The sequence below is a fragment of the Typopeltis vanoorti genome, chromosome 1 (genome assembly GCF_054136105.1).
Source record: "Typopeltis vanoorti isolate ZY-2024b chromosome 1, IOZ_Tvanoo_1.0, whole genome shotgun sequence".
Taxonomy (NCBI): Eukaryota; Metazoa; Arthropoda; class Arachnida; order Uropygi; family Thelyphonidae; genus Typopeltis; species Typopeltis vanoorti.
Window position 1 is genome coordinate 184,472,871 of NC_143549.1, and position 24,566 is coordinate 184,497,436.

At 35.0% G+C, this 24,566-nt stretch overlaps 1 protein-coding gene across 1 annotated transcript in view; it reads right to left on the reverse strand.

Moving 5' to 3' along the window:
• LOC150110698 (acyl-CoA-binding domain-containing protein 6-like) overlaps positions 1-24,566 on the reverse strand; it is a 124,658-nt gene that overhangs the window by 59,445 nt on the left and 40,647 nt on the right. The window contains exon 4 of the mRNA XM_090395812.1: positions 2,094-2,168. Within this exon, the coding sequence (XP_090251938.1) occupies positions 2,094-2,168 (75 nt within the window). The remainder of the gene's footprint in view (positions 1-2,093; positions 2,169-24,566) is intronic.

Consider the following 24,566-nt stretch of genomic DNA (forward strand, 5'->3'; position numbering starts at 1 on the left):
CATTCATTCATTTTACACATACCTTATTCAGCTTTTTGATCTTCGGAATACATTCACACATTGATGCTGTTATCTATTTCTTTATCAGTTCCCGAGCAGAATTTATTTCCTTACAACTCAACTTCTCATTCCATGCTCTAGCTCCAAGCTGTCTCCTAAGCTTGTCATAATCACTGGTCTTGTACTTCCACATATATCCTTTTCTCACAGAAGTCTGCATATGGCTAGCCACAACACAGGTGATCACTTCATGATCACTCTCACCAACTGGAGGAAAGTGCAAAAGCTCACTCAAAATTACATCCTCTGATGAAATGTTCAGATATAAAACTCTCGACCCTTGCATGCCCTCCTTTATTTGCTGGCTGAGAGAGTTGTCTCTCAAGAACTTAAGAAATTCGTTTTCCATATTACCAAATGCTATCTCTTCATTCCAATCTATGCCACCATAATTGAAATCGCCCATAATAATTACTGCACTCCGCATTCCCTGGCCTATAGCAACATCCAACTAAATATACCTTCCTGTCAACCTTCACACCACAATGCTTCATAACCATTGCCACTATTCATTTCTAATTCAGTTGATTTCTAACTTACTGTTATTTCTCTCTCTCAGTACACTCACTATTTTAACTTCTTAACTTAACACACTTGTGCTTCAATCATCCATCCAGAAACATCTCAGTTCCCTGACTATTTGCAATCACTCTTTCTGGTGAATAATTTCTCAAGACAATGAACACCAAGTCCATTTAAGCATAATCCATCCTTCAAGTACAAATTCTTGTAATCATCAAAATCACTCAAACATGCATCAACATATTGCAAAAATTTTCTCCTACACAATCATCTTATTCAATCATTGGCAATCAGAGTGCTTTGCTTTTGCTCATTCCAGTCAAACCATGGCAACAGACTCACTATATATCATCCTCCAAGACCATCATCTCTCATTTCATTAAATATAAAGTTAAACAACCATAGTAGAGAATCCTACGGTGAACCAATGGTCACTCCTCTTAGATTCAACATCTATTTACATTTTTTTATGTGATTCCCACCCATGAAAAGTGGTAAGTGGTAAACTAACAGTACATTATTAGTACTGTGAATAAGCCAAGGATTTTTTTAAACAAAATTTTTTTACCATATTTACTCAAGTATAACTTGCCCTCACGTATATCTCGCATCCCTGATAAGAGAAATTAAAACGTTTTGCACATAGTTCACACATGAAAAAAGTTTAAAACTTTAAGAAATGGAGTGAATATTGTTATGGCAGTTTCAGATATTTTAGAATTCATTTCAACTCAACAATCCTTGGCTTGCCTTTGTCGTTGCGTCACATGATCTTTTGTCAATACCATACCAGTCATATGCATAGAGATAGAAACAACCAGTATGGGAGCGAGGGCATTGAACTTCTACTCGATCTTGGATTGCGTGGGGATGGATTAATATTAAGAGATCATCGTTAGAACTGTTGTGCACCTTGATTTGGAGAGCTTGGGACATGATTTCGCCAGAAATAATTAATTTAATTACAGAAGCATATATATATATATATATATATATATATATATATATATATATATATATATATATATATATATATATATATTGTGTGATGAGGATGAGCAGCCAATCACGTAAATAACATTGATAATTAAAATTTAAATGCATTCATTTTATAAATAATGTGGGCAATTATAAATTATAATAAATACGGACGATTTAATTATAAAAGTCAATTTAGTTTTTTCCTGAAAAACTTCAGTTTCCAAAACTCCCCACATATATCTCGCACCATGATTTTTGATCTTTAAGTTTGGGGGGGAAAAAAGTGCAAGTTATATTCGAGTAAATATGGTATTAATTTTATATTTTATATAATCCAGAAACTCAGCTCTAAGAGACTAAATATAGTAAGATTCACCTTCCACTTAAAAGCATTCACACAATCATGCCAATACAGCAGCAGGATTTGAACCTTCAGCTGACAAAACAGCAGTAACAAAACATTAACTATAATTATTTCTAATAAGAAATAATATACATTTACATTGTAATGTACATTTTAAAAAACTTACTGTAAATGTGCTGGACAGTGTACTAACAACTGGTCCCATAGATGTTCTTTTGTTTTCTTGGTGGAGAACCATATTCTACATAAAAAACAAACAAAATGCATGTGTGTGTGAGTTAGAAAATTTTTCACTTGGTTACAAAGTCATTATAACTGAGTAGAAATTATATTCTTCTTTAATCCACTATCCAATTGTAAACAAATGTTTAAATGTAAAGTATCTTCGCAACTATGTTACATGTATATAGAGGTTACTGACTTCATATCAGTTGCCTTAGTATCCCATAATGCAAAACACATTTCCTTTCAGATGTGGTATATATTGTTATGCATTAAGGGAAAGGTCACTACCTAGACCTTTTACCAAGGTGAAAAAGTAAAGGGATGTTCTCATCATAGGGCAAGAATAGTTAGTAAGGGGTGCAAAGAGAGCCTGACAGTATTAGAAGAAAAAAAAGATGGATAGTATGAGAGAAAGAAAAAAAGGCCTCAGCTCTTTTACATCATCAACCAAAGGCTATTGTTTTTTTTTTTTTTCACAAGTCTCATGCTACTGAACAACCAAAAGACCATTGAAACTAAAGCGCAAAGATGATTGATACCCACATGGTTAGTCAATAACTAAGTTAACCACCTTGAGTTGGCCTTCTCTGCCTGGGATTGCTCTCCAGTCATCCCTACAACTGAATAAGCCCACAGTGAACCAAGAGGACGGAACCATTTAAAAATCCTCTCATAGTAAAAATAGACAGAATCTTATCCCCCCCCCCGGTGAATATTGCATAATGTGGATGGTCTACACCATCTAGCCAAAATTTTGATATCTACAAGAATTTTAAAAAATCAAAATTCTCTTTCCATTGATGACAGGTGGAGAGTACTGCAAAAAAAGAACCTTTCTGTTGTAATGAAATTCCCAGCATGTTACATAATCTGTTCCAAATATACAGGGCAAGAGGGCAGCTATAGAATACATGTTCTACTGTTTCCAATTGGTAACAGATGTCACAGATTGGATCTCCGATGTTTTGATGGCATTTACTGGAAGATGATCATATGCAATTCTCCAAGTAAAATCCCTCCTGTTAGGGTATCCTTGGAACTTCAATAAGTTATGAAACAAAGCATTATTGTTAGCACCCAACTGTGGAAGTTTGTGGTGAAAGAAATTAAAGATTTCTTTATACTAAGTTTCGCTTTTATTAATGGAAAGAATGTGAATGCTGCAGAATGTTGTAGTAATCTTAAGTTAAGGACAGAATGTTATGGTATTCAGGAATAATCTCTTCTTCATAATCATTTACTCCAAATAGGGGGAGATGAAAACCCAGATAGTACTGGAGAAGGTCTGCACATGTGCTTCTTTGATAACTGAAGAAATTCCTTTTTAACTTCTTGGTACTGGCTGGACCAAAAAAAAATGCACAGGTTTACTATATAATTTCTTGTCTTCAGCTTCTGTAATGTCTGTAATATTATGTACAACTGTGCAAGGAAAATTATGGTTTTAAGTACTATAGCATTAGAAGAAAAGGAAAGTGGCCCAATTTTCCAGTCTTCTAAGGTTTCCCTGTTTTTGTATAAAAGTTCTTGAACTGGTAATATTGGGTAAGTGGGGAAGAGAATTCCAAGTATAATCAGAGGTTCTCTCTTAGGGATTAGTCCAAAGGGAATGCTTCTGAGATCCCACTTTCCAAAAACTTTTAATTTTGTCTTGTAAGCATTAGCAGTTAATCCATTGATTTTTCTGAAATACCAAAAAGTATATTGAATCATTATTCCTCAGAGTGTCTACTACATCCTCTGCAAATTCTAATACCATAAGTTCCCTCCCCTTCATAGGGGAGGGAACTGTTATCCCTCACACAGCACATGTATTGTCGGCTTCCTGCAAGAAAAGTTCAAGAACCAATGCAAAGAGTGATGGACTAAGAAGGCAACCTTGCTTGACTCCTTTTTGAATTTTCACTAGGTATAATAGGAACCCATTAACTAGGAGACAGGTAATTGAATTGGCATGGCTCCTTTAATAACAGATAGCAGCCTTTTGCCCCCACCAATTTGCTGGAGAATGTAGAACAGAAAGGAATGCCAGACATTATCAAATGCTTGAGTAAGGTCTAGTGATAGCACTGCCTTTGGCTGCTCTTTCACATTAACCAGTCAGAGTAGATTGTGTAGCAGAAACATTAAATTCTAGTGCTAGGTGTGGAACTCCATACATCTATGTGATCTTAATTATGTATCTCATTCCTACTTTGAGATTGTTATAGATAATAAGGAAAATTATCCTGTAGTCAGTACTACATTGAGAAATAGGCCTCCAGTTGTTAAAGTATGATCATTAATAGGTTTTAGAACTAGGACAGTATGGCTTATTATAAATTCACTTGATATGTGTTATGTAGAGAGAAAATAATTAAACAGCATAACTAGAATGGGAAGAATAAAATCCCAAGCCTGGCAGTAAAGTTCTATTCCTAGACTATCAAATTTTGGGAATTTCCTTGTTTGGCATTCTTTATATATAGGCCGTGGTAACTTCAGATGGTGTAGTAATAGGTCTGTTGAGCCCATCTTGGATATGAGCAAGAAAGCCATTAATATTTCAAGAGACTTTTCCACAGTACTATTGTCTTCAAACAGATTTTTATAGTGTTTTTGAAAGGAGTCAAGGATGTCTTGAATGGTGGATATATCTTCACCATCCATGCAGATTTGGATGATAGTCCTTTCTTTGTGGAATTTGGTGAACTGCCTACTGAAGAATGCAGCTGAAGGGCTATCTGCTAAACACTGCTGTATTCTTATTTAAAATTTCTTTCTTCCACTTATTTATGCCTTTCCACTTCATCTCTATGTTGATATTTCTAACAATGATGTTGCATTCTATACCGCTGAACTGATTTGCTATGAACCAGCTTCTCTTTTTATATAGGTCTTTCAACTTTTTTTCTTTTGAAGAAAGTCTGTTTCTTTCCCCCATTCAATCATATTCTGTTTTACTGCTTGTTTGAATTTTAACCACATCTCAGTTCCAGGTAACATTATTCCAGCATGAACAAAGGATCTGGGAGTTTGGTTGAAAAAAAGCAATGAGAAATTTGGTGAAGTCTCCATGGTCTGGAACTGATTTTTGCTTGTTCCATGCAGCAGAATTTAAGTAGAACTGGATTATGATTTGACATGTTGATGTTAAGATGTTTTTATCTGAATTACCTATTTATAATGGAAAAAGATATATAAATTCAATTACCTTGATTCATGTCTGTGAATCCTCCATATGTCTGCTAGTTCAGCATTATGAAGACATATTTTTAACTGTGTATATCCCACTTCTGGGGTGTTCTATTTTGTCTGATGTGGAGTTTCAATATAATTCCAATATCCCACTGCTATGATGTATTGGACACCACATAAATATATGGCTGCAATTTCTAGAAGAATTTCTATTTACCTGTTCCATGAATGGCGCATAAACATTTATAAACCTTATTACACATCCAGAATATTTCCAGTCTATTGTCAATTTTTCCCTCTTCTGCATCCTTTTGGATATTACAGAATGGCCCAAGGAGGGGGGGGGGGGGGGGGGGGGGAGAATAAGAACTCCTACTCCATTCCTGTTAAATCTTCCCGAATGATGCAAAGTCAACAGTTCTTACATGCAAGTAGCCTAGTCATGAAGGTGTAATCAATACAAAAGTCATCAAGTGTAATCATACAAACTTTGTTTGATTACACTTGGATGAAGGATTAAACAAGAATATAATTTCTTGTCAAGCATAATTAGTGAGTGAGTTAGGTTGTTCCTGAAACAAAAGAGTGCTACTGTAAAATCTTCCTCTTATTTTATTTTTACTCTATACTTAGTCTACATTCTCTTATCTTTACCTCTTCATTATTCTTAATTATACTAAAACTTTATTTTCAATCTTAATTCTCTTAACTTCAATATCTCTCTTGGCTGATCTATACTTATAAGAACGATGCTAGTGGTTTGTGGGACAAAGGAATTACTAATGGTGGATACCTATTCCTTTGTCTCACACTGGTTCTAATTCCTTTTTCGAATTCAGGGAAAATTTATTTTTTTCTGCGCCACCCCAAATCCTAGATTAACAGATAGTGTAGAATTGAGGAACCAGAACACAGTTTAGCATACAATCTTATGTTACTAAGAGTTACGTTTGCAGTCGTAGCTTCTCTATAAATTAATCTCCCGCTGTGGTCCGTAATTTATGAGCAAGTGTAACAGAGAAGAAAATCAGGTAAGTCATCAGTTAAACAAAAGAAACAAAACGTTTAATTCAATTGAAACATTAGACATTCTATGAATTCACTCTTAATATTTAATCTGCAATTGCTAATGAATGAGCACTAATTTACTTAGATTCTCAATATCTATCTTAGCATGCATGACAAAGAACTTCAGTTAATGTTTATAATTTACACTTGAAAAATCACACTTATTCAATAATACTAAAGACAATTATTAGCTGAATAACTAGACTAGCTTCATGCGCTCTTACACAATTTGTTCTCACAAAATTCTCACAACTTTTTCTATCATTTAAAAGACAATTCTTAGGCTCCACGTGATCTCAATTAATTCACTTAAAATACTCAAAATTCTCATTATTACTTTATCATTCAAAGAAAACTTTCTCTAAAGTCCTTCTTAAAGTTTACATATATTCTTCTAAAACACATATACACATAATAAAACATGGATTGTACGTTACCAATTGCTGGGGAATTATCTGGCCACTTTACATATCTCGTCTAGACAATTACTTTCGACACCACGTTCCTTCTGCTTTCTCTGAGGTATTCTTCAAGGTTTCAATCTGCACTTACTTCTGCTGCCGAAAATAGGTAGACGTTGTTCCATGGTGAACTCGTTCAACATCATAACGACATCATCGTAAGCATCGGTGAATACCTTCTGCTGGGCTGGTCGCCAACCGGTAAATTGTTGGGAACTCTACTGCAAAGTTCCTCTGTCATTGTCTCGAATCCGCGGGGAATGAGGGGACACCACGAGGAGACTACATACACATCAGCAAGACTGCCTGAAAAATTCCGGAGCGCAACTCCCACACAAGAGTAAGAGTAAAAACTCCGCCTAAAGAACAAGAGCATAAGAGCATTTCCTTGGCATTGCACGACTTTTTAAATTGTGCACCACACGTTCACTCCACGTCATCGATTACTCCTCCCATTTTCTCAGCGTCACCTCACGTCACCAGTACTGCGCGCCACACACAGAAATCTTAGCCTACTCTTCTGCGCATATGAGTGGGGGGGGGGCTTATTTGCTTACGAAAAGGTGCACCTGTACTCTATGATGCATGTGTTTCGATTCCAGCCATTTCTATTTAATCGGATTATCTCTTTCACCCAGCAATTTATAAATACTTACACTTAAGCAGTTTAGCAATTCTCAATACTCCATAATATGACATATTAAATGAAGGATTTTCAGCTTAATAATATTTTAGTGAAATTTACAAGAGTCTAGTATATTCTGGTACATCAATAATTGATTCAAAATTGCAAGCCCATGTTAAGTCTGAAGGAAACATAAATGAATTTAATTTTTGTTTAATTCAGAACTTAACACTACTACTGTTAAACTATGTTAAAATCTCCTTCATTGCTAAAACATCAATAACCCAACTCCCATGTTCATGTGTTAACTACTCTACTTTACTGCATTAAGCCTCTAACAAGAGAGCCCAACTCTCAAGTGTTCAACTTCTTTTCCAAAACTGATTTCTCCTGGGAAAAATGTCCAAAAAAGAACATACATTATGAAGGATGAATAAACACCACAAGAACACAAAGCATCAAAAGATCATCTAACATTTATGTTGATCAAATGCCCTTGGGGGGTGGGAATTTTAAAATACAGCCACTTGTCATGAAAAAGTGCATAATTGTAGGAGCAAATGAACTGTATAGCAGCTGTAGGAGCAAATGATCAAATGATTGTATTAATCACAGAACAGAAACAACATAAAAAAGTACAGCTGAAGAAATAAAAGCAAATGGCATTGTGGAAGCAAAGGAGAGTCAGAATGAAGAAACGAAAGATAGACTGACATAGTATAACTGCCAAGATGCAAGACTTGAAAAATGAGTTGACAGAAGATATCATTGAGAGTATTCAGTGAACAATTTATAAGGGTGTTTCATCCTCATCAGGATGAGTGAGCAAGAGGTATACGAGGAAATAAGTAAGCGTGATGTCAATAAGGTAATAGGATTTGATGACATTTGCCACACACCTTAAGGGAATGTTCCAGGGAACTGGCAGTAGCATTGGCATGCCTGTTTAATAAGTCTTACAAGCACACAAGTTCCCAGGGATTGGAAAGAAGGTAAAATTGTTCCACTCCATATGGCTGTGATTACAAATTATAGGCCAATCTGTATATCTGGGTTTGTGGTTAAAGTGCTGGAGAGACTGGTGAGAACAAGCATACAGAATGGGTTGATAGCAGCAATATTCTCTGTGGTCAGCATGGGTTTGTTAAAGAGAAATCATGTTTTCCAACTTGATCATGTACAAGGTGTAACAAGGTGACAAATGCCTTGGACAAGGAAGATGCATATATACAGTGGCATACTTAGATTTTGCAAAAGCTTTTGATAGAATGCACACAAGTTATTAAATAAACTGAAACAGATGGGGCTGGATAACAGACTAGTGAATTGGATCTGTGATTAGCCGTCAGATAGGTATCAGAAAATTGTATATGGGAGTGCAGTATCTCAAAAAAGTAAAGTCACTAGGGGTGTGCTGCAGGGATCTGTATTGGAGCCATTGTTGTTCATTTGTATGTTAATAATATTAGGATTGGTTTAACTATTGATACAACTGTTTGCAGATGATCCAAAATTGGGGAAAGCAATGCAGAATCAAGTAAATGTTGTGGCTTTACAGGAGGACTTGAATAGATTGCATGAATGGGTAGGTAAGTGGAACGGTCAGCTCAATGTATAAGCAAAGTATACTCTTGTTGGGGAAACTTTAAAGGAGGTAGAAGAGATGAGAGATTTGAGTGGTGGTAGACAAGAACTGAAATTCAGGGATCATATTCACAAGTTGTGAAGTCGTCATATTGGATAATTGCAATAATGCAGAGGACCTTGGCATGCAGAAAGAAAGAGGTTATGATTCCATTGTATAAAGCTTTGATCAGGCCTCATACAGATTATTGTGCACAGATTTGGTCACCAGGTTTTCGTGGTAATGAGATGTTAGAAAGGATCCAAAGAAGATTTACAAAGGTGGTAAGTTGTCTTTAGAATGTGGAGTATGAAAACAAATCGAAATAATGTAAATTGCACAGCCTCATGAATAAGAGGAGGTATGATTGAGACATAGGGGTTGTTATCAGGTCAACATGGAAGAAATTTTTCATAGCATGGGAAAGGGGGGGATAGAACAAGAGGCCATTCCTGGAAACTGTACAAGGTGGGTGTAAGCAGAGGAGTAGGTTCTTTACATGGAGAGTGGTTGGCAAGTGGAATGCATTACCTGAGTGTGTCGTGAATACAGACACATTGAATCAGTTTCAGACACAACTGGATGAGCTTTGTGTGTGATAGTGTGCACCTCCCAAGTTGACTGACTCCATGAGGGTCAAATGTTAATAATAAGTCAATAAGTAGGTGGATGAAAAATTTTGAAGAAATTGGATCATTTAATGACAAACCATGATCTGGGAAACCTGAATCAGTGAGGAGATTGTGGCTGAAGTCATGGAAGCATTTGAAATGGGTCCAAAAAAATCATTGCAGCAACAATTAAAAATTAGAAATCAAGAATTTCTGTGAATTTCTTAAGATATTGTCCTTTTCTGATGAGACAATGTTCCACACCTATGGCAAAGCCAATTACCATAATTGCTGTATATGGAGAACTGAAAAACCTTAAGTCCAGACATGTGTGACTCTTCAAAAGTTAATGTGCTATGCCATTAGAAAGTCTTACATTATAGGCCCTTTCTTTGAAAAATCAACGATTAATAGAGAAAGTTATTTTGCCATGTTGCAGAATTTTTTCATTCTTGAATTGTAGAGATTAAATCTTTCAAACAACGTCATCTTCCAAAAAGATGGAGCACTTTGTCATTATGCATTGAATGTGTGACCGTTTTTAAATAATGCCTTCCTGAACAAATGGATTAGAAGAGGAAGGAAGATCAGTTGATTGACCACCACATTTGCCTAATCTAACCAAATTAGATATTTTTTGTTTGCTTTTTGTTTTGTGGGGCTATCTCAAAACACTGCTCATCAAAACCCCTTTTTTGGATGAACTCAAGGTCAGATTTGTTATTCTGACCTTGAAATTCAGGCAATATCACTGTGTAAATTGAGCAACGTATTCACGGAATTCGAGAACTGGCTTGAAAGATGTATCAGCGATGATGGCAGCATTGTTGAAATGTGATAATTAAAAACTGCACTAAGACTTTAATACATTAACTTTAACTCTCAGGGGACCCTGTAACCCCTAGAGAGCGCGTCCCCTGGGTGGCGGATAGGGGAGCCCACCATGTGTGTGCATGCATGCATGCGTGTGTGTGTGTGTGTGTGTGGTGGACCGAACATACTGAATAAGGACTCGTGGACCAACAGGGCCAATCATCTTGATTGTAAGGGAAGCAGCACTCCCATGGACCCCTAGCTGGATCTATCCTCTCCTTCTTCTACTTTGAGGAAGATCCACTTACTTTAATCTTTCCTATAAGGCCTTATCAGCCAACTCTTCTTATTTTATGACCCTTATGCTATTAGAGTACTCGAGGACCATGGGGTCTTTTCATTTCTGGCCTTACAACTATGCCCTCTCTATAAACCTTACTATAATTCTTCTATAATCTACTCTTTCCCCTTCAATATACCCTATTCCTCCTATGGGTTTAAATTCGGAAGAAGGCTAGTTCAGAAGCCTTAAGGTAGCAGCCCTACCACTGAACTATTCCATCGTCAGGCTAGTCCCCTAACATTGAGAACATAATCCTACTTGTAAGCTGACAGAAAAAGATAATCGGATTGAATCTATGGAAAACGACCCTGGAATGGAAAAGGTAAAACAAAAATGGAAACAACAAAATATAATACACATAGCAAACTGGAATGTAAGAAGAACAGCATATAAAGAAATAGAATTAAACCAGTTATTAAATGAAAGAAATTTAATAGCAGTAATCACTGAAACAAAAAAGAAATTAAAAGGAACTATGAGAACTGAAAATTTTAATGTGATATACAGTGGAGTCGACAGAGACCAAAGAGCACAAGCAGGAGTCATGATTTGGATTCATAACTCCCTTTCAAAACAGTTAAAACATTATAAATTATGGAATGAAAGAATAATAGAAGCTAGAATAAAAATAGATAGAGGCTATTTAACAATAATTGGTTTATATGCTCCAGAAGAAGGAAGAGAACAGGATAATATTGATTTTTATAATCAGCTACAAAACATATATAATAAAATAAATAAAAATGATTACATAATTTTATCAGGAGACTTAAATGCAAGAATTGGAAACACGAAAATTAATAATAATATAGGAATACATGGAGAACACACTCTAAACAGAAATGGTAACAAATTGATTGACTTTGTAGTTTATACTAACCTAAAAATAATGAATTCCTTCTATAAACATAAAGACACATAAATATACTTGGGCAACAAGAGGATGAAAATCAATATTAGATTACTTTATACTAAATGAAAAGACATCAAAATTTTCACTAGATGTTAGAGTTCACAGAGGATATGAAATAAGCAGTGACCACTTCCTTGTAAAAATAAAATTAAGAATACCACCTAAATGGCTACAAGTAACAAGAACAGAAAGAAAAATTGAAACATTTGTTTATAAAACTAGACTATTGAATGACACAAATGTCAATGGCTATATGAACAAAGAATTAACCAATATCTAGATAAAATAAAACAAAATGAAGAAATAGAAATAGAATGGCTTAATATAAAAACGATACTAAATGCAGCAGCAAATGAATGCTTAGGAAAGACCAAAAAATTCAATAAAAGAAAAAAACTGAAGATCTGGGATGATACAATCAAAGAAATAATCAAAAAGAAAAAAGAAGCCTATCACAAATGGTTAAGCAGTAAAAGATTAGAAGATGAAATAGAATATAAAAGAATAAGAGCCATTGCTAAAAGAGAAGTCAGAAAAAGACAGAGAATCATGGAACAAATTTGTTTCTAATTTAGAACATGATTTATATAAAATAAGACCCAATGTATATAAGATTTTGAAACACTTAAATGCAGATACCAAAGAAAACATAAAATTAAACGCTGAATTGAAATTAGAAGAATTTCTAAATTATTACACAGAACTGTGGACAGACAAATATTTTAAAAAAGACAACTGGCAAACAATTAACAAAAATGAAAAGGAAATAACTGAAGAAGAATTAGAAATCAGCCTGAAAGAAACAAGAAATGGAAAATCACCTGGAGAAGATAAGCTAGGTTCAGAACTATATAAATACGGAACAAGATTCAAAGAAAGACTTTATTATTTTTAAATAAAATTTACTCAACTGGTATCCCCCCAATAGAATGAAAAAAGCAATTGTGATTCCTATCTTTAAGAAAAGTAATAGAGATGACCCTAAAATCTATAGAGGTATCAGTATACTAAATTCCTGTTACAAAATATATAGCAGAATCTTAAATAACAAACTAATGAAATATTCCGAAAACTTTATTCTAGAAGTACAGGATCGATTTAGAAAAGGACGATCATGTATAGACCCGGCCTTTTGCCTAAAATTAATAATATGAAAAGAAGAGAATATAATTTAGAAACACATATTGCATTTATTGACTTTGAAAAAGCATTTGACAAAGTTAAAAGAAACATATTATTTAACATATTAAAAGAAAAACAAATACCAAATAATATCCTAAAAGCTATCACACGTATATATGAAAATAATCAAATACAAATAAGATTAAATCATGAGCTATCATATACGAGAGAGATAAACCAAGGGGTCCGACAGGGTTGTCCCTCTCAGCAACTCCTTTTAATATCCACTTAAATGAAATAATAATAAAATGGAATAAAAAGTTACATCAAGGAATTAAACTTTCTCCTAAAGTTAACTTAAACACTCTCCTCTTTGCCGACGACCACATAATAATTACAAATTCTGAAGATAACTTACAGAAAGCTATTTTAGATCTAAATGAGATAGCCAAAGATTATGGTATGATAATATCAATGGAAAAATCAAAAACTATGGCCTTTAAAGGACAAGATCCAGCAAGAACTAAAATAGTAATAGATAACAAGATCTTAGAACAGGTGAATTCATTTAACTACCTAGGATGTACGATCACATATGAAAATGAAAAAGATATAAACGTAAAAATTGCAAAATATTTAAAAATAATAGGTGTAATTAATTCTATATTTAAACCAAACCTAGTTCAAAAACAAACCAGGCTAAAAGTATACAATACATTAGCCCTACCAGTCTTAATGTATGGAAGTGAAATCTGGACAATAAAACAAAAAGACAAACAAAGATTAACAACAGCAGAAATGAAGTTTATGAGAAAAACTGCAAAGTATACCCTATTTGATCACAAAAGAAACGAAGATATTATGAAAGAAATAAACCAAGAACCAATAATAGAAAAAATTAAAAAATATAAACATAAATAGATGGAACACGTTCAAAGAATGAAAACAGAAAGATTACCAAAATAAGCCATTAGGAAAAAGAAAACCAGGACATCCTCTTAAACGATTCAACGATGACTTCTAAGGCCGGAACAGGCCATACTAGGCCTAAATCCTTTTTTACCAAATGGTTCCTCATTTGTATATCTTTAGTTATTAAAATTTAAAACTGGAGCAAGACTTTATGACCATACTGTATTATATGTATTAGCAGGTTTCAAAAAAAGGCATTTTATTTTTAATTTAAATTTTAAAATTTTTCATGCTTTTTTAATTAAATAGTAATTTATATTTTAACATACATATTGTCTTGAAAAAGAAAGCATCACTTACATATTCTTTATTAGAACACAATTTATATTCTGTATCATTACAACAGCAATAAAAAACAGAGATAATTTTCTCAAATAACAAAAACTTGTACACATCGCTTGTAGTGTGTGAAATTCTTTTACCTGCAACATTTTTTTACATCAATTAATGCCAGTAAGTGGCATCCCACTCTATACGAAAGCATAAAAAACAAGTCCAGCAGCTTTCAGAAGTGAACTGTAGACTCAAATATACTTAGATAAGAAAAAGTGTTTGATAACAAGAACCAAACATTATGATGGCAAAACCAGAAGAAAATGTTGACTGATTTGGACAGAGAGAATACAATGAAGTTGTCTGCAATAATAATAATAATCAGAAGTTCATGATGAACTCAGGAAGTTAAACAGGAGGTCTTAGGAAAGAAGAAATAATTTTGAAAATTCCAGGTGAGTAAAATCAGTAAAGGCTCTTAAGAAAATACACAGAAAAAATGTTAGAAAGCCTAAACTGTCTATAAAAGAAGCTATATAAAATTCAGAGAAAGATTTGGAAAGAACACAGAAAAAGTTTAGAAACTGAGAAAAGAGTACTTTAAAAGCTTCAGAGATAACATAAGTGACGGAAAAAACTAAAAACAAGGGTATCCTAAACGTTCAGAGTAATTAATTTGAAAAACTTAAATTTATTTAATTGCAAAGATTGACCAGTGAGAGAAAAAATACAGATAAATGAAGTCAGGCATATATATACTATAGAAAAAGCCATATATGCAATGGGAAGGCAGTAGGATTATTGACCAAAAATCATCATATTGAGGATTTTATACTGGTTTTACATTTGTTATACTTCATAATTCTGGTCAGATTTAAGATGACTGGAATAGAATTTTAACAACAAATATATTTATATATAATGAAATAAAATGGGTTGTTAGAGTTACACAGGAATTTCCCTGCAAAGTATACCTTCTCGTGATGCATCCTGTTGGGTATCTACTTGGATACTGAACAAACGAGGATGGGCAGGCAATTTGGGATTTAGCCGACCAAATTGTATTCTTATTGGTTAAACCAAAATAAAAAATGATGGTACAACATGACAAAATTTCATGACGGCTGGGGCGTCGCCTGGTTAAACAAGGCCCCGATTAATTTTCGCCAGGGAACCAGGGTGAACAACGAAAAGTGAGCTACTGGAACAAATCTGAAAACACACCCCAACTCAACATCACCAGAGTTAAAGATCAGTACTATCAACTTAAGAAGCTTGAATGGCAAAGAAATGGAGCTAGCAGAGGAATTAGATAAGTACCAAATCGACATAACAGGGGTGACTGAAACAAAAAAGGCAAAAACTGGTGAGATCTTTCTGAGCAATAAATACAAAATGTTATATTCAGGCAATGACAATCAAGGAAAAGAAGGAGTAGCCATAGTATACAACACAAAATATGAGGCTAATATTCTTGAATGGCAGTCAGTCTCAAGTAGAGTAATGTGGGCAAATATGAGAATGGATAACTGGACAATGAGACTTATTTGTGCCTATGGTCCCATAGAAGGTTGTACTAAGGTAGAAGGGGAGGAATTTTTTGAGGCTTTAGAAAAAGCAACTGACACAATGAAAAAGGAAAAGTTGGTCCTTGTTGGGGATCTAAATAGCAGAGTAGGAAATGATTGTCAGACATACAAAAATATTTTCGGAAAATTTGGAGAAAAGAGCAAAGCTATTAATAATGGCAAATATCTGTTGGATTTCAGCTCAGGACATGAACTGATTATTACTAACACCATGTTAGAACATAAAAATGTGCACAAATTCACATGGAGAGAAGAGGCAAGGAATAAGAAAAATCTCATTGATTATGTTATTGCTCATAGTGATGTTTTCTCCCTGGTGCAGAACACCAGAGTGTGCAGAGGATTTGAAATTGGAAGTGATCACTATTTAGTCTTGAGAAGGATAAAATTGAATTTCATATTGAAAAGAATAACATGTAAGAAAGTTTTAAAGTGAATAAAAATTGAGCAGCTCTCAGATGTGAACTGTAGACTAAAATACACAAATATTATTGAAGAAAAAATGAAAGCGTTTGAGTACAGGAATGAAACCTTAGAGATTCAGTGGCAAGCCTTGAAGAAAACCCTGATTGATTCAGCTAGAGAGGCATGTGGTAAAGTTGTTTGCAAGGATAGAAAAATTAGAACTCCATGGTGGACACAGAAAGTTAAAGAGGCAGTGAAGGAAAAGAAGAAAGCATATCAAAAGTTCCTGGCAAATAAGTCAGCTTTTACTCTTACAGAATACAGAGACAAATGTAAGAATGCTAGACACTGTGTAAAACTAGCTAAACAAAAGTCATGGGAGAACTTTGGCAAGAATATAGAAAATAAATATTAAGAAGGTGGCAAAATATTCTGGAGATTGTTGAAGAAGCTTAGGAATGGAGGAAAGAGTGCTGTAAAAGAAGTTAGATATGATAAAGGTGACATGAAAATGGGAGAAAAAGATATCCTTGAAGTATGAAGTAATTACTTTGAAAAACTGCTAAATGAAACAAGCAGTGATGACAGCACAGTGGTAAAAAACACTGACCAAGCATGCAGTCAGGAATACATATCCATACTTGAAGTAGGAAAAGCCATCAAAGGCTTGAAATGTGGAAAGGCAGCAGGAGTAGATGATATTCGACCAGAAATGCTGAAGTATGGTGGTATAAGAGTCTTACAGTGGTTGCATTGCATAGTTCAGAAAACCTGGACAGAGTGACGAATTCCCAAGATTGGAGTAGAGCTCTCATAGCACCCATATATAAAAAGGGAAATAAAACTGAATGTGAGAATTACAGAGGTATTTCCCTACTGAGTGTTCCTGGCAAAATCTATGCAAGTATACTTGAGAAACGGTTGAGAAGAATTGTGGAATAAAAGCTTGGTGAAGAACAAGCTGAATTCAGGCCAAATAGAGGCTGTCAGGATCAGATCTTCACTTTACGACAAATAGTTGAGAAAGTAAGGGAATATAACAAAGATCTGTATTTAAGTTTTGTCAATTTGGAAAAGGCATATGACAAAGTGCCAAGAGAGAAGCTATTCAATACACTACAGTTATATGGTGTCAATGGGGCATTATATCAAGCAATACATAGTCTTTATTTCAGTTGTAAGTCAGCAGTTAGAATTGAAGGAAGTACAGCAAGATGGTTTAATGTTAAATCTGGAGTGAGACAAGGATGTACATTATACCCACTGTTATTCATTATCTATATGGATCACATTATGAACGATAGTGATATTAAACATATCAAAATTGGAGATGTTAATGTCAGCTCTTTGCTTTATGCTGACCTTCATACCATATCTATAACTGTTGTAATAGATATGGTATGAAGGTCAGCAATAAAAAGAAAAAGACAATGAAAATAGGCAGAATCACTGAAAATGTCTACTGCGTTGTGAACGGAGAACCTATGGAACAAGTAAAACATTTCAGCTACTTAGGCACGATTTTTAGTGAAGATGGTAAATTAAATATAGAAATAGACAACAGAATCAACAAACCTGGTATGGTAAGAAGTCAATTGAATAAATTCATATGGAATAAGAGAGAAATTAGTCGGAACACTAAATTAGCTGTATACAAGACAGCGTTCCAACCAGTTTTAACTTATGGATCTGAGAGCTGGGTCAGAAGTAAAACACTTGACCAAAGACTAGAGACAACAGATATGAGAGTCCTGAGAAAGATTATAGGCGTGAACAGATGGCATCAATGGCAATATCATATTAAAAGGATATTAGGAAAGAACTTGACATTGTCAGCATCCAGGAATGCGTTAGCAGAGCTAATCTCAGGTGGTATGGTCACTTAAACAGAATGGGCGAAGAAAGATTAGCAAAACAAGTGTTCTCTGACAGGTTGGCAGCAAAAAGACCCAGACGGAGACCAAGATATAGGTGGATTGATATGGTATAAAGTGCCTTAGACAATAGAAATATAAGATCTGATAATGTTGGAATCTTGACAAGTAACAGACTGATTTGGAGGAAAATTGTAGATAGGAAGTTAGTAATGATGTAATTTTTTTCATGCAGACCTATCATATCCTGTTCACCCCTTGAGGGTACATGGCAGAAATTTGATGATGATGATGATGATGATGAGTATTTCAGAAAAGACTTATGTAGACACCTGAAATGAAGCAAGAAAACTGTGAAAGCAAAACCTGGAGGTTTCTGTTTTACAGTTTAAAGTACCGTATTTGCCGGTATATAAGATGCACTTTTTTTCTTTGAAAATAAGTCTGTAAAACAGGGTGCATCTTATACGCCAATACTCAGTTTTTTATTACTTTCATTTCTGGAAATTTTCTCTGTTCCGAGTTACGCGATTTCTTTCTTGCGGTGTGTGTGAGAGCATTCCAGTTACGTAGAGCAGTGCTTCCTAAACTTCTGTATGTCAGGGCCCCCTTTGGATAAATTAAAATATTTCACGGCCCCATTCGAAAAAAAATCATAATACAGACATATATTATTATAATATTTATTGTATTTATATTCAATACAAAACATGCACAGCAAATATTGCAAAAAATCAAATGCAAATATTACATTTTTAGCATCTTACATACACATTTGACATGACACATTATCTCATATTTTTATATAGATAGATATCTTATCATACGTTTGCAGTACAAACACATGAAATGTAAAATGCATCAATGTGTGATTTTTTTCCATTAAAATATAAAAAATAACAAAAAAGAAATTATAAATAATAAAAATTAAATATGTTTCTTTTAAGATAAAAAAAAATCTACTTAGTCTTAAAACATTTTAAATTTGTTTTCATTATTTCACGGTCCCCATCAACAAAACCTATGGTACCCCCCAAGGGGACCGCTGCCCACAGTTTGGGAAGCACTGACGTTGAATTCAGTGGATGTGCATGCGCTGTCATCAATGATCACAGCTGTTAAATCACAGATCTGCTGTTAAATTTTTTCTAAATTTCTTGGCAAATCATGGCTGAAAAACGTCGGTATTGATGCAATACTGCATACAAGCTACGTGTGGTTGTGTATGCTAAAGAACATGGAAACAGGGCTGCAGAGAGGAATTTTGGGCCACCCAACTGAGAAAATGATAAGAACTTGGAGGGAATCAGGAAGAGGACCTAATAAAAGTAACTCACAGTAAACATAACCTATGAAGTGGAAATGCAAAATTTGCCAGAACTTGAAACAGAACTGAATACCTGGATTTTAGATCACAGAAAAGGTGGACTTTCAGTGTCTACAAGAATGATTATTCATCAAGCGAAAGCGACAGCCACTAACAGAGGGATCGCCAACTTTACTGGATCAACATCATGATGTTCAAGATTCAGGAAGAGAAACCAGCTATGTATGTGGACTAAAACAAAAATATCACAGAAGAATATGAAGAAGCTGAATCATCATCATCATCAAATTCCTGACATGTGCCCTCAAGGTGTGTACAGGATATGATAGTACTACATGAAAAATTTACATCATTACTAACTTCCTATCTACAATTTTCCTCCAAATCAGTCTGTTACTTGTCAAGACTCCAACATTACCAGATCTTATATTTCTATCGTCTAAGGCACTTTGTACCGTATCAATCCACCTATATCTTGGTCTCTTCCTGTGGGTCGTTTTCCTGCCAACCTGGCAGAGAACACTTATTTTGCTAATCTTTCCTCGCTCATTCTGTTTAAGTGACAAACCTGAGATTAGCTCTGCTAATGCATTCCTGGATTTTGATAATGTCAAGTTCATTCCTAATATAATCATTTTTAATATGATATTGCCATTGATGCCATCTGTTCACACCTCTAATCTTTCTCGGGGTCTCATGTCTGCAGTCTCTAGTCTTTGGTCAAGTGTTTCTATACTGACCCAGCTCTCAGATCCATAAGTTAAAACTGGTTTGAACGCTGTCTTGTATACAGCTAATTTAGTGTTCCAACTAATTTCTCTCTTATTCCATATGAATTTATTCAATTGACTTCCTACCATACAAGCTTTGTTGATTCTTGGAAATTATGGAGACAACTACCGTGTTTGAATAAAAACTTTAGTTTACTATTACTAAAATTTTACAATTCGACGTTTCGACCTTTATGTCAAGGTCATCTTCTGGAGCGTACAAATATACACAGGAAACAAGCCATACTACAATCATACTGGTTCGTTAAAGACACTGACTAACCGCTACCACAATTGTTGGCCTGACCTCTGGTGAAAAAAAAAAAAAAAAAAAAAAAAAAAACATCAACGCTAAAGTCCTATTATTTGTGTTGTCTTCTTTATACATATATTAACATCATTCCAGCCAGTTGGAGTGGAATGGTTTCTAATAATAGCAGATTGGCTAGAGTCCTGACTTGTGTTGAATCTTTCAAATTAGGTTGGCTGAATGTGTGCCATCCAGATCCTTGGAATTTTCATACCATCTTTATTGTTGATATTTGGGTGGTTTATCAGGATTTCGCAGGATTCTTTAAATTTTCTTTCGTACCATGTTTTTGTGCGGTGTAAGGAGCAGGTGCTTTTCCAGTTGATTTGGTGTAAGGTGTTGAGTGCGTGGTCTGAGAGGCCTGCTTCACCATAATGGTTATATTTAATGTGTCTAATGTGTTCTTTTTTGCGTATAGGGATTGTCCGTCCTGTTTCACCAATGTACGGTAAGTTACAGGTGCAGCGGATGCAATAGACTCCAGGATGTGCTAATGGGAGGAGAGGGTCCTTAGAGGAGCTGAATATGGTTTTAAGTTTAGTGGGTGGTTTAAAGGTGGCATTAAGGTTATAATGTTGTAGGATTCTGTTGATTTTTTCTGATAACCCTTTAATGTATGGGATGGCTATGGTTTTACTGTAGTCTAGATTCGTTTTTGTTGTGGTTTTATAGAGTATTTTATTGACAGTATTTTTGTTATAGCCATTGTTTATGAATGTGTCACTAATGATTTTTAGTTCTTGTTTCAGGACCTGCTGGTTAGAGCAAATAGTTGTGGCTCTGTTTTTAAGGGTGTTTATGACTCCATATTTTTGTGCTGGGTGGTGATATGAATTCGCATGTATGTATTGGCCCGTGTGTGTCGGTTTTCGGTAGACCGTGAAGGATAGATTGCCTGAAGGAAGACGTGTAACTAGTGTGTCTAGGAACGGGAGCGAATTTTGGTTTTCGATTTCGATGGTAAATTGTATGCGTTCGTGTTGTTTGTTTAGGTGGCTGAGGAATGTGTTTAGCGTTTGTCGACCGTGCGGCCAGATCGCGAACACGTCGTCAACGTATCTGAGCCAGATTGTCGGTCGAAGCGTGGCGGAATCAAGAGCCCTTTGCTCAAAGGATTCCATGTAGAAGTTCGCGATTGGGGGGGGATATTGGTGAGCCCATGGCCGTACCTTCCTTTTGTAGGTAGAATTTGTTTTGCCACACGAAGTAACCGGACTTTAGTACGTGGGCAAAGAGGGCCGTAATGTCGGGCGGAAATTTGTTCTGTAGTAGGAGAATTGTGTCATTGATGGGGACATTAGTGAAAAGGGCAGAAACGTCAAAACTGACTAATAAGTCGTCTTTGTCGAGTGTTATGTTTTTGATTATGTTTATAAAGTGTTGTGTGTTTTTTACGTAGGAGGGGGAATGACCTACCAACTCCTTGAGTGTTGCCGCTAATTTCTTGGCTAGGTGGTAATTGGGACTGTCTATTCCTTCCACTATTGGTCGAAGGGGCACATTTTGTTTGTGTATTTTCGGAACCCCATATATTCTGGGGGGGTGGGCGTAGTGGGGTTTGAGTTTTTTAACTGTGCCTGGTGGCCAAGAAGTGACGGACTTTAATAGTTTTTCTGTTTTGTCCTTTATTCTCTTTGTTGGGTTATAATTTACCATTTTATATGTGTTGTTATCGGCTACTAGTTGGTTCATTTGCAGTATGTATGTTGATCTGTCAAGGACAACAGTGGCACTGCCTTTATCAGCTTTCGTTATTATTATGTTTTGTTTGGCTTTTAACGATTTAATTGCTGCTAATTCTGTTTTAGTCAGGTTGTTCTGTATGGTTTTCTTGGTATTTAGGACATTACTGGTTTCTAGTCGTATTTTGTCTGCTATGTTGTTAGGTAGGGATCTGATGCCTCTTTCAATGTGGTAGATAAAATCTAATTTGTTTACCTTTTTAGGCGCTATTGCGTAGTTCAGTCCTTTATTCAGCAGCGTGAGTTCGCCGTTGTTCAGGGTGTGGCTTGATAAGTTAATCACATGGTTCTTGCTTGTCGGTGGTTGGTCGCTTCTTGATTTTCTTTGTTTCTTTGTTGATTCTGTTGTCTATTTCCCTAATTTACCATCTTCACTAAAAATCGTTCCTAAGTAGCTGAAATGTTTTACTTGTTCCATAGGTTCTCCATTCAAAATACAGTTGACATTTTCAATGATTCTGCCTATTTTCATTGTCTTTGTCTTTTTATTGCTGAACTTCATACCATATCTATTACAACAGTTATTCAATTTAGTCAGAGAATTTTGCAGACTTGTAGCGGATTTATTTAGAAGTATAACATTATCCGCATAAAGCAAAGAGTTGACATTAACATCTCCAATTTTGATATCATGTTTAATACCACTTTCCTTCATAATGTGATCCATATAGATAATGAATAACAGTGGGGATAACGTACATCCTTGTCTCACACCAGATTTAACATTAAACCATCTTCCTGTTCTTCCTTCAATTCTAACTGCTGACTTACAACTCAAATAAAGACTAAGTATTGCTTGATATAATGCCCCATTGACACCATATAACTGTAGCGTAGTGAATAGTTTCTCTCTTGGCACCTTGTCATATGCCTTTTCCAAATCGACAAAACTTAAATACAGATCTTTGTTATATTCCCATGATTTCTCCACTATTTGTCGTAAAGTGAAGATCTGATCCTGACAGCCTCTATTTGACCTGAATCCAGCTTGTTTTTCACCAAGCTGAATATGAAGCTGAATACGAAGAAAAAATTGAATTTCATCGATTCATTAGTTAAATTAGGTATTTGTTGAAAGTAGACCTACTTATTATTTTATATTTGAAATACTGTAAATTGAAATGATATATCGAACAGTTTGGACTACACGACTTGGAATGATATAGACCAAGTATTACATCGTAGCTATGAAAAAACTTTCACAACGAGTAAAATTAGACAAATTAAAAAATTCGAATTTCTGTATAAGAAAAATTCCAGTCGCATCACAGTCCGCCTAACAACAAAATGATTTTTAACTTTTCAGATTACAAGCTCTCTAATCATGAATCGGAAATCCTAAAAAAGGGTTTCAATTTTGCCATCTCCCCTAATTTTATCCCTAAAATGGATTTCGTATGTGGGATAGAAAAAAGTCTTTTTCCTCTTCCAGAGGCTACAGCAAATGCTATCAGGTTCAAGAGTACGATTATTCTTGCTTCAGCAAAACCACCAATACCTAATATCACTCCTTATGATAAGAAAGTTCTCCGCAACTTACGTAACAACAAAGACATTATAATAACAAAAGCCGATAAAGGAAATTCAACAGTCATTCTCAACTCGAAAGATTACTTTGATAAGATTAACTTGTTACTAGCAGACATTTCCACTTACCAAGTCTTAGATAAAAATCCCATCATGAGTAATCATCTGGAGACTAACGCTCTTATCCGCAATATGACCGGTTGGTCGGATGAACTTAAAAAACAACTTAAATCATTACATCCTATTACTCCACACTTTTATGGGGCTCCCAAGATTCATAAAGAAAACGTACCTCTTCGTCCAACAGTTGATGGAAGATCCTCACCTACATACCTACTAGCAAAGCATCTGGCAAAATTAATGAAAGGAACAATTAGACACACAGAGACCTACATTAAAAACTCTCAACAATTTGTAGAAAAAATCAAGAGTATTAAAATATCAGAAACGGACATTATGGCTAGTCTTGATGTAGTGTCCTTATTCACTAATGTACCGATCGTAGAGGTGGTTAACATTCTGAAAGATCTTTTCCCTCAAGACATCACACAGCTGTTTCATCATTGCCTGAAATCAAATTTCTTCAAATTTAACAACACTGTATACAAACAATTGGAAGGTCTAGCCATGGGTAGTCCTCTGTCACCACCATGTGCAGAACTTTTTATGAAAAAACTTGAAAAGGATATTCTTTCCACCATTGTACCAAAACCGTCAATTTGGTGGAGATATGTAGATTACGTGTTCATCATCTGGAAAGATACCATGGAAAACCTTCTCGGGTTTCTGAACAAAATCAACTCACTACACAATAAGATCAAATTCACTATAGAACTAGAAAAGAACAAAGAACTTCCTTTTCTTGACA